General features: G+C 33.5%; 2 protein-coding genes across 2 annotated transcripts in view; one reads left to right on the plus strand and one right to left on the minus strand.

Annotated features, from left to right (window-relative positions):
- Window positions 1–616: 616 nt before the first annotated feature.
- LOC108764092 (centrosomal protein of 135 kDa) overlaps window positions 617–14,548 on the minus strand; it is a 33,655-nt gene continuing 19,723 nt past the window's right edge. The window contains 8 exon segments of the mRNA XM_018512120.1: window positions 617–1,121; window positions 1,123–1,342; window positions 1,421–1,534; window positions 1,655–1,786; window positions 1,917–2,119; window positions 2,210–2,386; window positions 2,582–2,779; window positions 2,839–3,118. Of these exon segments, the coding sequence (XP_018367622.1) occupies window positions 1,092–1,121; window positions 1,123–1,342; window positions 1,421–1,534; window positions 1,655–1,786; window positions 1,917–2,119; window positions 2,210–2,386; window positions 2,582–2,779; window positions 2,839–3,118 (1,354 nt within the window). The 3' untranslated portion in view covers window positions 617–1,091.
- LOC108764095 (uncharacterized) overlaps window positions 12,411–14,548 on the plus strand; it is a 12,567-nt gene continuing 10,429 nt past the window's right edge. Inside the window, exon 1 of the mRNA XM_018512126.1 lies at window positions 12,411–12,604. Within this exon, the coding sequence (XP_018367628.1) occupies window positions 12,585–12,604 (20 nt within the window). The 5' untranslated portion in view covers window positions 12,411–12,584. The remainder of the gene's footprint in view (window positions 12,605–14,548) is intronic.

Here is a 14,548-nt window from a genome sequence, read left to right on the forward strand (position 1 = left end):
TCGGTAGAATTACCAGACAGTATGTATATATTGCAATATATCATCCGTATACATTTACACGATCATTAAAAAATATTTGATGTTTTTCTTAACGTATAATTATAATCTAAGTCATGTTACCAAGACGTGATATATTAAATCAATTTACGTATTTTGCTCTGCTCTACTAATATATATATTATTATTATTCTCTTCTTGTTGCAAATGTTTATAGATTAAGAGACATTGTGCATAATGTATTATATCACTACATTTAAATCTACATTGAAACTGTCTGGCGATGAATTTAGTGACCTGCAAAAGTAAAACAGAAAAGATAAGTGTCAGTCGCGCGAAACATATACAATTTATTATTTTCTCGCATCAGAAAATTCATTAGCATATATTATTAAGGGGATCCTAAAGTCATCTGTATTACCGACTAAATTATATAATTTTTGTATAACAAATAATTTTTTCTCTTTCACAGATTTGAAAATCCTTTTCTAGGATTAAAGTATACGCATTAATACGTGTCTGTGAGGTGGAATTTATGCCGAGAACGATCAAAAATTTCGAAATTGATATATATATTTTATTATTTCTTAGTGTAACATGGCATCTCAAGCTATCAAGTCGTGACAACATTTGCTTGATACGAAAGTTTTGCAACCTGTACTTACGGAGTAGTAATCCACAGACACGTACATAGTTTGCACGAACAAATAACGTCAAGTTCTTAGAATTAGACTTAGACGCTTTATCGCGATGAATTTGTTATACGAAAATTGACACGAACGTGCAACTGCATGTATCATAGGTTGCATGAGATATTGGTGAGGTAGTATATAAAGATATGTTGATGCGCTGGAAAAACAGCGACCTTTAGTAATTTCGTCGGAGTTCGGGCTTTACTTTAGGATCCCCTTAATAGCGGAAATCATCTCGCATCAAAAAGACGATAATTGTAAACGATAAAATTCATATATTTCCTACAAATGTGTGTGTGTGTGTATGTGTGCATACGTGAGTAGCGTAAAAATTATCTCGGAAATGCTAAAGGTTCTTACAAAAGCTCGGAAAGCGTTTTTGAAACATTAACTAGGTATTTACTATACTTTCTCCGTTAAGGAAACTTCTAGAGCTTTTATCTGTGTCGCCGACAGACTTGCGTTGCGAGGAAAACGTGCTGGGGCATGGCACAAAATCAGCGGAGGAGATACATTTTTCGAAAGAGGAACACCGACACTCGAGCAAAAACGATATAGGTCGATCGTGACTCGTCAGTCCCACTTGGCTAGGACCGCGCACGCATGTGTATTTGGGAATCATGTTGTACGGTTTTCTCAGCCAATCTACTTGCCTAACGGAAATTGTAATTGGCTAATTAATCAATTATAATCTATTTTTAAAACGCGTCATTCAGTCGTTCCCGCTCTACCTGAACGTGGAGGCGATACCATCGTCATTAGGGGTCTTAATATCTGATTGAGGAAGAGTTGTGCGATCTTGGAATGATTTTTGTTGAGGGAGAATCGTGGATTCTTCAGAATATCTAAATTTTGGAATGTGATCATGATAGGCAATATCCAACAAAACGAAAGAAAGCATAAAGCGGATGATTCGAAAAGAGATAAACTTGTGGTTGTTAAACATTTTTTTAGTGATAAAATACCTGCGACTTTCTTCCTCCTTTCTTGCACGGTCAAACCTCTCATTGGTGACTTGCCTACGGAGCTCACTGATCTGTTTGCTGTACTCCGCCACTTGATTCTGATACTGTTTAAGCTCCGCAGATTCTGATGATCTATAATCGAAAGATGTAAATACATGATATAATATAAAAATAATAGAAATAATATATGTATATACATACGCACGCACACACGCACGTGCGCGCGCGTGATGTGTGTGTATGTAGGAATAATGAGACATACAGTTTACTTTGAAGTTCGGAAACTTTCTGCTTTAATCTGGAGACTTCATTTTGCAGCTCTTGATTGGTAGTCTGCGCATTAATGGACTCCTGTCTAGCTTGGTTCAGAAGAGTTTCCAGCCGTTCCACAGTCACGCGATCTCTAGTAATTTGATCTTGAACAATACTCTGTTCGGCTTGCAGTCTTGACAATTGCGCCTCGTACTGTATGAGAACGAACAAGGCGATATAGACAAACTGAACCGACATGTAAAAAGTAAAAATATATTGAGAATAGAGAGTAAGTAAATTTACATGCGCTTTCGTGGTGTCCTTATCACCAAGCTGCTCCATAAGCGTATCCTTTTGTTGGTCCAACTTAACACATAGGTCCCTGACTGCCAGTAGATCGGCTTCGACTCGGTGTTTCTGTTCGATTTGTTGCTGCAGCTGCATCTCCATGCTAGCGACGCTCTGCGTCAAACTGCTTATCTAAAGAAATCATTATATGCGTGAGAATGATGAGATATTTACATCTCAAAAATTTATCGTATTGTTCTGATCTTGGTTTAAATTAAATTATTTTCAGCTGAATATATCACAATGTTAAGATGTCGTAATGAGTGCAAATACCAATACGATTCTTCGTATGTTTTCCTTGCATTAACTATAAAGAGAGCGAAATACCTGAGTCTCGTAACCCTTTATCAAACAGTCCCTGTCCGCTAATTGACGCTCAAGATCAAGTATCTGATGCCTCGCGGTTTGAAGAGCACCTCTAGCCTCCGCCGCCTCAGACTCTAAACTGTGATTGTTATTCTCCAGAACCGTCGCCTCTAAGCTGAGGCTTCGGAAATGGTTCAACATTTCCGTTCTCTCATTCTCCTAAAAAGATGGAGATAAATATAAGCGAATGTTGTTAATAAGATTCTTTCTCGATATACCTTCCGATTTAAGAGCTCCTCAGCACGACGGACTTCGCTGACATAAGTCTGCAATTGTCTCTTCAAGTCATAGCACTCGGCGCGCGAAGTTTCCAGCTCGCGTTGCATGTTTCGCATCTCGCAGGTCAACGCCGCCAGATCGTCCTGCAGTTTCCGATTCTCGTGAATTGCGTTCTCGCGATCTACCGACGCGGCCTCGAACTGTCGCTGTACCGACTCCATCTCCAGCTGCAATGACCTGAGCTGACGTTCCTGTTCCGCGCTTTGACCGATGCATATTCTACAATAATATCATTATTGCATGTTCAAGGGGGCATAGAAAAATTATATACTAAATTTAGAAAATAATTTAGGTTTTAATGAATTACATCAAATAGAAACAGAAATATAGCTTATAAGAGCCATCACGAGGTTGACGTGTAATCAAATCTTTTATTACAAAGGAATATAGTAACGACAAATGTTTCAACTCTCGATTAGAGTCCTCATCAGTGTATAATAATTATCTATATCTAATTAATGATTGATTTTAAAATTTGTTGATTGCGATTCAATCATTAATTAGATATAGACAATTATTGTACACTAATGGGAACTCTAATCGAGAGTGAAACGTTTGACGTTACCGTATTCCTTCTGTAATAAAAGATTTGATCGCACGTCAACCTTGTGGTGGTTCTTATAAGCTGTTTTTCTTTCTATTTGAAAAATTAAATATCTAGTAGATTTAGAAAAATAATAAATGATTATTTATAATCGCATAATTATTGTAAAATTATTCCTACACAAAAAGAACGGTTCCGCAGAAGTATCTAAAAATTTCGCTCAACACGGATTTGAAAATTTTATTGGATTATCAAAATAATTACGTAAGACACTTAAGCTGGTTGCTAAAATGTCAAAATTTTGTGTAGCATTCCTCATATTTGAATTTCCTATATAATTATTTTGAAAGTTCGGTAGATATATAGATTACACTGATTTGAGTGTCCTTCAGATATGTTGTAGAGGAAAGTATCCTGAATGATTCCTAAAAAAAGTTAAGTAAAGAATTGATTTAGAAGATATAATAAATTAAAGTTTTATAATAAAGAAATGACATTAATATAGGAGGTATATTACACGCGAAATGGGATCACTCCCCCCCCCCTTCTGTCTAAGGACGTACAACTTTTTACGCGAAGCGAGGTCTATCCCTGTTTATGGGGTACAGACCTATTTCATCCCGTAAGCAGGGGAGTGGATCTCGCTTCGCGTGAAAAGTCGTACACCCTTATAACTGTTTCACATGGGTCTTCAAACAGACAAACTTTATTGTTCGTAGTATATCTCATATACCAATGTATGTGTCGTCCTCTACATTATGTAACTTTAATTTACTATTATGTATCTCCCAAACCAACGCCGTTCTTCACTTACGAGTAATTCCTGTGAGGAATCACTCAGAACACTCTTCCTTACAACGTACCTAAAGGGCTCAATCGGTGAAGTGTAATCAAATGCGTTTCGATAGTTGAACAGAATTATTTTCAGATCTGTATTTAACTCGATTTTTAGTTATTTTAGCAAAATCATTCTTTCCGTGTACTTAATATAATCTAGATTGTATAATCTTTCATTGTGATTTCATACAACAATGTTTGATCTGTCTGAGATCGTTTACGGATCAGGTGTTCATTCCTGGCGCAAGAGGCGTTTCCGAAAGGGGGCAAGGGCAGCACGAACGAATTAGGCGTTCGTTATTTTCCAACTTGCACAACTCTTTCGAAATGAAGTATTTACGTGATTGGATTTTCATATTATTATTTGTACAGATCCGATTTCTCAATGCCTGTAACTCCTTAATAAATCACCGAAAGCGAAACTGTAGACGAAACATCGATCTATTCAGGCATATGCCATGTTTATGAATTAGCCGATGTATACAAATGATATTGAACTGAATAACGACATCAAATATTGTAGATGAAATTTTCTCAGAAGAACTAGATAAGAGATCTGCAGCTTTCATCACGGAAAACGTTGACGCACGTCAATCGAAAGTCAATCCCCGACTTTCGACGAGCTAACGAACGGAAACAAATCACGAATCGATGAAACTTGAGCTCCAAGTCAAAGTCTCGCGGAGGGAGACAAACGTGTAGACCATCGATCATCGATCATCCGCATCGATTACGCACGGTGCGGTTTGCGTAATCGCGAGACCTGCAACGTGGCGCGTGCGAAAATATCCGGACACCGAACGACTTTCTCTTGCCTCTCTTGCCGTTCTTCTCAGCAGCAGCAGCAATCGTCTTTCGCGGAAGATCTGATCTGAGCATGAAAGTGAAAACTAATTCCGTCACGCGAATCGAGGAAAGCATTTTCCATGGGGCAGTGACAACCTTCTAATCGGTTCGGCTCGAAAGAAAAACTATTTTTTATATTGCTTACTACTGAATATTAACTTGTAAATGACATCTGGATGCGAATTCGCATCAAAAAAATTTCCAACTTGCAGGTATTTGAGAAAATTGATTTTGCTTAAAACGTAGTTTTGAATGAATAACATTTTGTTTTTCGAAAATTCAATATTACCAATCGATTGATTAGAAAATTTTATATTGACAAACATAGGTTTTATTTTAACTTCGTTTTTATCTTTCAGAAGATTAGAAATGCATTCGGAGAGACGCTATTAACGCTATTCGTATCATTCTGTCTTTGTTTTACGTCTAAACAATGAAGATAGAATGACAGAAAGAGCGCTAATAGCGTTTCCCCGAATGCATCATAGATATAAAATATTAAAAACACCTGGTGCGAATTTGCATCCAGGTTCTTTATGCATACTCAATAGGAACGTGTCCTTTATAGGTTAATAAGCTAAAAATTTTCTAATGAACGCATTTCACATTAGAAAAGAATGCCAATTTTAATAATCGATGATAATAAAATGTTAATATTATTAGGCATCAAAATCCATTTTGAGCAAATAAGATTTTCATTTCTTCGCTTATTTATGTTATTAACATCAGTCGATTTTCCATTTATTATTATTTAAAACTGAGTACAGGATTAATAGAATTTTTAGAGCTAAATATCAGGGAAGTGAGAAAAAATGGAAGCCGCAACATCTTTAATTGGCCAAGAAATTTCTCATTACTTCGATAATACTAAGAGAAATGCTGTGCACTCCATAATCAATTTTCTCATGGTTTGATCACGTGCGTATCTTTAGCAATTCGTCCGTTACGCCTCAGGACGGATTATCATGAAGCGATAATGACGATAGAAATTATGTCACGGATGTTACAGAAGAATGCATTTTGCGGTGCCCAAGGAAATGTGATTTTTATTTCTACAGGCTTACGACAAGAAATATAAATTTCTCCTCCACAGACGGCGGAAGTTTTATCGTAAGCAATACACTAATGGTGCTTGCAGTAAATGCTGATTCCGGTAATAAGTTACCAGTTTTTCCACGTTTGTATTTCCCGACATGGAAGAGTTCCGTTTGCGAGGCATTCCGAAACTATAAATAGAAATTAGAGATGTATAAAATCAAACATTTATGAGATAGAATCGAATAAAATCTTTGATATGTTTGGAAATAAATCGAATCGCATTTGAAATTTTTACGTCGAATCAAATCAAGTCGAATCTTTCTTATTCGAAAACAAATCGAATTTAAATCAAATTTTTCTACATTTATATTAAAAGCTAATTTAAAAGTAATCAATTATTTTCAATAACTTAGATTTTTGGAATAATTGAAAAAATAAATCATTTTCAATTTACGAGAATTATGTATACATGAAGCAAACAAAATAGGCGATTAATTTGAAATCGAAGTATCGATGATTCGAAATTTTGAACTTATTCAATTTCGAGCCTCAAATTTGAAAACAAATTGAATCTACTATGATTCGACTCAATTCCATTCAAATTTGAACTATTCGCATACCTCTATAATATAATATTACTATATAATGAGAATTAGTCTTAATAATTTAAAAAAATGGAAAACTGTATTATTATAGATTGGCTCCAAATACTATTCGTCATTTAATTATCGGTCTTTGTTTATATTTTTGACTTCTTAAATATTCATGCGTCTTACTCTCTCCTTCTTCAATACTAGCTTAAAAAGAAAGTTCATGACGATATAGTGCAAAAGGAAAAGTGCCATAGAAAGCATTGCAAGTGCTCTACAAACACTCTTTTAATGCATGCAAGGATGCTCCTCGCGACATCAGAATGCTTGACTTGGCAGGTTCGTATTGGGGCTTAATTATGAAATAAATCTAATTTTATACATTTTATAAAATGCACAATTCATTCATTTCTATCTGTGACAATGTAGTCATTACCGAAATTTGTGATGATTTGAATGGTAATAGTCGGTACACGTGATGCACTTTTTACCGTAACGCATTAAATGTGAAAGTTATGCACGACAGCAACAATTTGATCAACAGCAACTCGCATTTTCTATTCTATAATCCAGTCGCACACATAATAACAGCGCAAACTGTTCGAAAACCATTTAATCTGCAATAAAACTTGCATTCATATAAAAAATGAGCACCAAAAGCGAAACCTATTGTGAAAAGATGAGTCAGAGAATACATCACCTTAAAAAGGATTTACTGAACCCCCCCCCCCTCTCTCACACGCACACACGCACGATTCGCCCCCTCCCTCCCTCACTCACTCACTCACTCACTATTCTCTTTCATGATTGCCTAACAAAGTCAAAATTAACGGCAAGCGATATAAGTTCAATTCATAGAACCGTTCTAAAAAAGATACAGCCATGCATTGTAAGCATTTTATTGATTCGTGAACGACATCTATAATTTTAATCTTCTGAACACTGAAGTTTTTCTCGCTGAGAATCTTTGATTTTTAATGATCTGAAGACAAATAAATTATTTATGAAATTAACTTTAACAATTATTTATGAATGTAGCTGTAACAATACTACACTGAGAAAAAAATATATATATACATATATCCACAAGTTTAAAAAAAAATCCTTTCAAAAAGTAACGAACAGATATTTCCAATCATTTTGATCCGATAAAAAATTTGATCACATTTAATCGGAAATAAATTCAGCGAAATTTTCAATAAAATACCTGTCTTTGAACGGGTAATTCGACATCATTTACCCCCCCCCCCCCAAGGAATATAAAATCCTTGAATTAATTTTTATATAAATTTAAAAACTCAATTGTACTGTCAAAAAGATACATCTTATTTACTTCCATCGTGAAACTCTATTTTGGGGACTTGTCTGTGAAGAATCATTAGATTAATTAGAATGTGAGTGAAAGATTTCATAACGCTATGCACTTTATTCTATTTTAAAATATGAGTATACTCATATTTAAAAAACCAGAATAGAATAAAGTGCATAACATTATAAAATCTTTCATATACAAGGTGTATCCCATAATTCATCCGATAACGCTCGTGAGCAGACTAAACTGAGACGAAAAGTCCCTTACCATTTTGCAATTTTCGCAATAGTTTACCCTAGTATGGTATTGTTATTTTTGGTTACCTTCTCGCTTAAAAAAAAAAAAAAAACACTAGGATTTGTGAAATCCTGTAACTTTGTTACGCTATATTTCTGGACTGAATACGTATTTTTTAGCTCAAACGTGTGAAATTTATATCTCGAAGTTAGACAAGAGAGAGACAAATAAATATGAATCAAATAAATAATATTTTATTTTCAATTAATTACAATGCTTCAAAGAAATTTTATTGGAAAAATTCACAAAAAATGACTACTTTGGATAAAAAATTCTCAAATTTTTAAATTTAATGTTCAAGCAAAAACTAAAAAAATCTATTCAAATAATGTTTAATCAAGTTGTTGTAAGTTTACCCGATAAAATTTTAACGATTTTAAGATAAATATCTTAATTTTCGTTCATATTTTATCGGAAATTGCATTTTATCGGAAAAAAACGTTTGTCACTTTGTTGGATAATCCTGAATCCGATCAAAATTGATCGGGAAAAGCACTGAAACGGTTATTTCCGATGAAAATCACTTTTCTCAGTAAATCTTCAACTTGTTATTGTAGAGCATTGAACGAATGCTTGTCACTTAAAAATTACGCAGAAACGAAATTAAAGTTATTTGATTCTCTAGAAGCAGTTCACAACAGCTCGAAAATATGTATGCACTGCTTTTGTTACATATAGTTAACTCACGAGACCACGTAAAGGGGCATAGGTGCGTCCTTTCGAAGATTCTCTAGTTTGTACAGCATTACCGTTACAGGCAAAGGGCAATGCACGTTTCCTCGAAACCAAACTTACGTAAGAAGAGTTAAAGAGTCGAAGAGACGGTGAAAGAAGGAACCGTTGTAATTCTATAAGGTACTTGAAATTATTCGAATGGCATAATCATTTTTAGCATAGATTTTAATAAAATTATTCTTTCGTTTCTCTCTCTATACACTCCTATTTAACAAATTGAAGTGTTATACAAAGAAAAATAAACAAGAAAAGCATTTTTTTTAAGAAGAAAGAATCTGTAAAAAATTTTCCTTTTGATGAATTTATTAAATAAATGAGGTAATCCATAATGACATTACTTGAATTAAAAGTTAATGAAAAAAAAGTAATTGAAGAGTTAATGAAAAAAAAGTAATTGAAGAGTTAAAAGTTTAATTTGTTTTATTTCATGATTTCAAATTAACTTTTTTTTAAACTAAATTGAAAAACTGAGTAAACTTTTTTAACTAATAAGGATTCACGTATGTATTTTACGGATTTTGATCAGCTTTTACGTGATTATTCTGGGGTACCAAAAAATAATCCCTGTAAAGCAGTAAATTGCACTTCTGTATTCTTCGAGGAAATCGTGATTTTAGATCACGGTGACAGATCGCTTTCAAACCTCTTTATTCTTTGTTTAAACATAAATAAAATATTTGAAATTATTTAAAATTAGAAAATACATTTCCAACGGACACGAATGTATATAAGTATATAATCCGAGTACAAGATCCGTATAACGCCAACTATATAATCCTGACATTAACTTTTAAAAAATGAAATTATAAAAGTTAATAGTTACCGATAAAATATAACTATATAAAGTTAAAAAGTTAAGAGTTTAAAATGTAACTAAATGAAGTTAAGATTAATTAACTTTTTAACTTAGCATTACCCAACCTTGGTCATTAGATGTTCCTCTCTTGCGCTTTATATGTTTCTTTTTTCGTCTTACTTTCTTACTTTTTTGTGCTCTTATTTTTTTTTGTTTATCCAAAAAGTAAATTACCAGTTTATTAATTTATCTGAAGATAGAACAACCGGCTCTATACACAGTAAACCATCGTATACATATAAAACCATTTTCTGTAATGTTTGTGAACCTTTGCATTATATGATTAATCATGCGCTTTTTTAAACTGCAGTGGAAATTTTGTGCAATTGTTAAATATCACTGTAGCAACGATAGCCATTTTTTGATGAAAAAATGAATTGTCTCTAGAGTTACTTAATAATTTTATTAAATTTAAAATTTTATGAAATCGTATAAATTACTCTATGTTAAAAATAGATTTTGTTTATTAAATAAAATTTTTAAGCTTTTTCCATTTTAAGAGAGACGAGATAAAAATAATTTTTATATATGTTATAATATTAAATTATTTTATATATTTCTATAATGAATGTCTTATTTTGGATTCCAACAATGAGTTTCTCGATGTAGAATGCATGTTGCACTCATTCTTACTGAATATACATGGAATATATACGGAAAGTCCTTATTATTCCTCGACAAAATGATTGAACCCAATTTGGAATAATCTCGTAATTTCTCAAGGCCGTGGTAATTTAAGACGCTGATGTAACAGCAATTATTTCGAGAAACATGGCAATGATCCGCTCACGCTTGTCTCTTCATATTGAGATTGGATGAATGTCAAAGACAGTTATGCGTTTCTCGTTTCTGGTTTCGGCTTCAGATTTCAGGTCCAGTATCGAATTATGCAATAGTTTATAAAGAAACCCACGCACTGCTCGCAAGCCGTAATAATCACCGCTAATCGACAACGTTGTTTCAGGAAAAGTCCAATGACGATGAAAGTTCTCCTCATGTAACAGTTGTTGCGTAGAAGTGTCGCAATGATGATTCTCGAGAAAACTTTGAAGGGGCAAGCGGATAATCATGACATTACGCAAACAAAAAAGACATAAATTTGCCGAAACCGGTTTCCTTATTATAGAATTCGCCATTTTTTTTTACGGTTGCCCTAAAATGTTTATCAGATTTAAAGTTATTGCAATTTGAGCGATATGAGAGCAAATACTCTTTATGTAATTGTATCAATGATGTTTATTCGTTCAACAAATTCTTTCTGTCAAAATTTCATTCGATAAATGGAATCAAATCGTAGATGAACTCATTGGATCTACGTTTCAGACATCTCGAAATTCTACGCGTGATATATTGATGTCTCCTTCATCGCAGATGCACGGGCAGAGAAGTGAGGCATCTCATTGTTGCCGAACCGGATACAAAACGCATGCTACGCTTGTTTAAATGTACATACATCACCAAAAAAATTTTATAATGCGCACTGCGGAACCGAAAGTGTCAGGTTCCGCAGTACATATTCGTCGCATCGAATATAACGCATTAAACTTTCTATCTTTTTCTAAAAGTACAAATGTCGTATCATTGATCCAAAAAGGAGCGGACATAGATGAAAAGTTTCATAAAACAAAATGTTCAAAGTGCCACTGCATTTCGTCGATGTATATATACATTGTGAAGAAATTTTATAGATGAAGAATCAAAGTTTATTCAATTGGCGTGAATCATATCTAATTCAGATATGCAACAAAACATGAAAAACGCATGAAAAAAAAGATGTATTAAGAACAGAAGGGAGATTTGTTGAAGGCAAAATTTGCGAATTTATTTCAGGGAATAGATAAATTCAATTCTCAAGTTTAAGCGTCATTTACTACTATATATTCAGAAAATTAAAAAATTAAGAATTGTGAAAGATGCGCGTGAAAGTACAGCGTGATGCCAGATTAATAATCAATAAAATATATTTGACATCACACATTACCAAAAATTCGTTCGTTCCTTCGTACATTTTGATTGATTTAACTTCGAGCCATATTCAGCAAAGAAAAAATATAGTACGCTATCAGAAAGATTGAGATGGAGGTATTCTTTACCAGAACTAAGTTGTACCGTTCCATTCTGGTCCAAATAAAAGAATGCTGAGATGAAGGCATATGTACGTATAGATATTGTCAAAAGAAGACAGAGGAGGTGCAGAAATTTAAGTATTTAGGTTTTACTCTGAACAGATAGGGTAACTATAAAGATCACATTAAGGAATTATGTAGAAAAGGTAAGCTGATGGTCTGGGGGATCTAGGTGAGAAAATGTACAGAAATGATTTTCCCTGGATGCATTCGATATTAGTCACAGGGTTGGACGAGTGAAGGAGGATAGTCCATCCCCCGCTTTGGTGGATTCGGTTTTGGTCAAGTTAGGTAACAGCATAGAGTCGCGGAGTTGGGACGAAGGCGAGTCAGTCTCGCCAAGCCTTCTGCTGCGATAAGATCGACGACAATGACGGGATACGACGATGAGGCTTAACGCAAGATTCTGATATGGAATGCGGAGGACCGAGAAAAACGACAATTCGCGAAATAGTGGAGTGACAGAGGGTACGATCGCGATTGTCGTTAGCGAACGACAGCATCATGAGGACGCCGATAATGAGGTATGTTTCAGCGAAATTAAAATCGTTCGATAATGAAAGTCCTAGGTAGAACACAGAAGTTGATATAAGAAGGACAGTATCATGCTTTTATTTGTCATTTAATGATGATAACATTCTTCCGATATCATGACTGTTAGAAAAAAAATCTTGTATCAATTAAAATTCTGATAGATTCAATTAGAAAGGTACAAATCAGACACTTACGTCCATTTCTATCAATATATAGATTAACTTTAATCTTGGTTTTTAACTTATATTTTATCTTGTTCTGGTTCTCAAAATCAGAAAAGAACAAAAAATAGATTAAATCGAAATTTAAAATTAATCTACATTAGTAGAAATGGATATTAGGGCGATTTTGGCCAAACTATAATCAACTTAATCAACAGTTAATTCAATCGAAAGAATCATTTAAGACAAAACCTCTTCTTTCCAATTCGTTGCTCTTAAGCTTTATTAGCAACATAATTTTATTAATTTAATAATAAACTTTATTTGTATTATTTAATAAAATAGTATTGATTAAAAGTTAATCAGTACTAAAAGTTTGATCGAAGTCCTTATAATTAAATCTATCACACATTCTAATAGAGATAATCAGAAATTTAATTATGGTAATAACCAAAATTCTGATATTCGTTTGGTTTGTATTTCTTCTTGATATAACCATAACAGTTTTTTAAGTGTTCTGTGTTATACTTGAGATATTGTGCTCATGGTAAGTAGTACGTCTAATTCGGAATTGAGTAAGTGATGATTGAAATTCTCTTCGAAGGGTTAAACAAATCGACATTCATACGATCCTTTCGCTATAGTATATCGGAGTTGCAATCGGATGTGAGAGGACGATTCAGCAACGTCTGTAACATGATATCCTTGAATCCCATGGAATTTGAACTTCGCATGAAAAAAGTGAAGGAAATTGAACGAAAAGGCCATATATATCGGCTCAAGATTAAAATCGAACATGCCAAAAACTCGGAAAAAATTAAAATTAACAGAATTCGTGCATTTGTCTTCATTGAGCATCGAGCAAAAAACTACGCGGATGATTGATGTTATGTGAACGCGTTGTTTGTATTGCGTGATTTTCTGCGCGGCGTAGATCGATTGTAAGGTATTAACAGACACTTTCTTTTTACGGGAACGTAAATCCGCCACGCTTCCGAGGCGCGAGTACGCGTGATTATATAAGCACAATTCTAATGGTAATCAAAGCAATTCGAAACATCCCAGAATTCCTCGTGGCACAGCACAAGTTGCGAACGCAAACATCCACATGTGTACGCATGTAAAACGAGTGACTCGAGTAATAACTGGTTATTACAATTTAACGACACGGAAGGTGGAGAAAGTGCATCTGGTGAAGAAAGTAAAATCATGACGAATAAATAACATATAATAACGTGTCACAGAAGTGTCGCGGACTTAGCAGAATACTGTAATTTGTTTCACTATTATAATTTTGTTAAAGATGTGACATTATATATACGTCTCTTAAAAGTTGCATGAATCCAATAACACGACATTTGTCAGAATATTTTGTATCTTTTTTTCTCTTCCAATTAATAAATTAAATACTTATATTACTGAAATCAAAATTATTTTTTATATAATTCCGAATGTATCATTTAAGAGGGTAGATATATTTGAAAAAATAGCAATCAAAAAACACATTTTTAAGAAAAATAGAAAAAAGAAAGTAGAAAAAATAGAAAATTTTAAGAAACTAAATTGTTTTCTGTGTATTTAAAAAATTATGTATATATTTAAATTATATAAAATGTTATTTCTTAATATGTCTAAATATTTAAAAGAAATGGAATATATCTTTTTGCGGTTAGAAGCAAATAACTAAAAATAATTAAAAAATTTTTTTGATTCTTATTTCATTTGTCTTCTGATAGCACTTTCCAGTCTTGTAACCTTAATTTGACAAAAAAA

This window comes from Trachymyrmex cornetzi, unplaced genomic scaffold, assembly GCF_001594075.2.
Source record: "Trachymyrmex cornetzi isolate Tcor2-1 unplaced genomic scaffold, Tcor1.1 scaffold392, whole genome shotgun sequence".
Classification (NCBI taxonomy): Eukaryota; Metazoa; Arthropoda; class Insecta; order Hymenoptera; family Formicidae; genus Trachymyrmex; species Trachymyrmex cornetzi.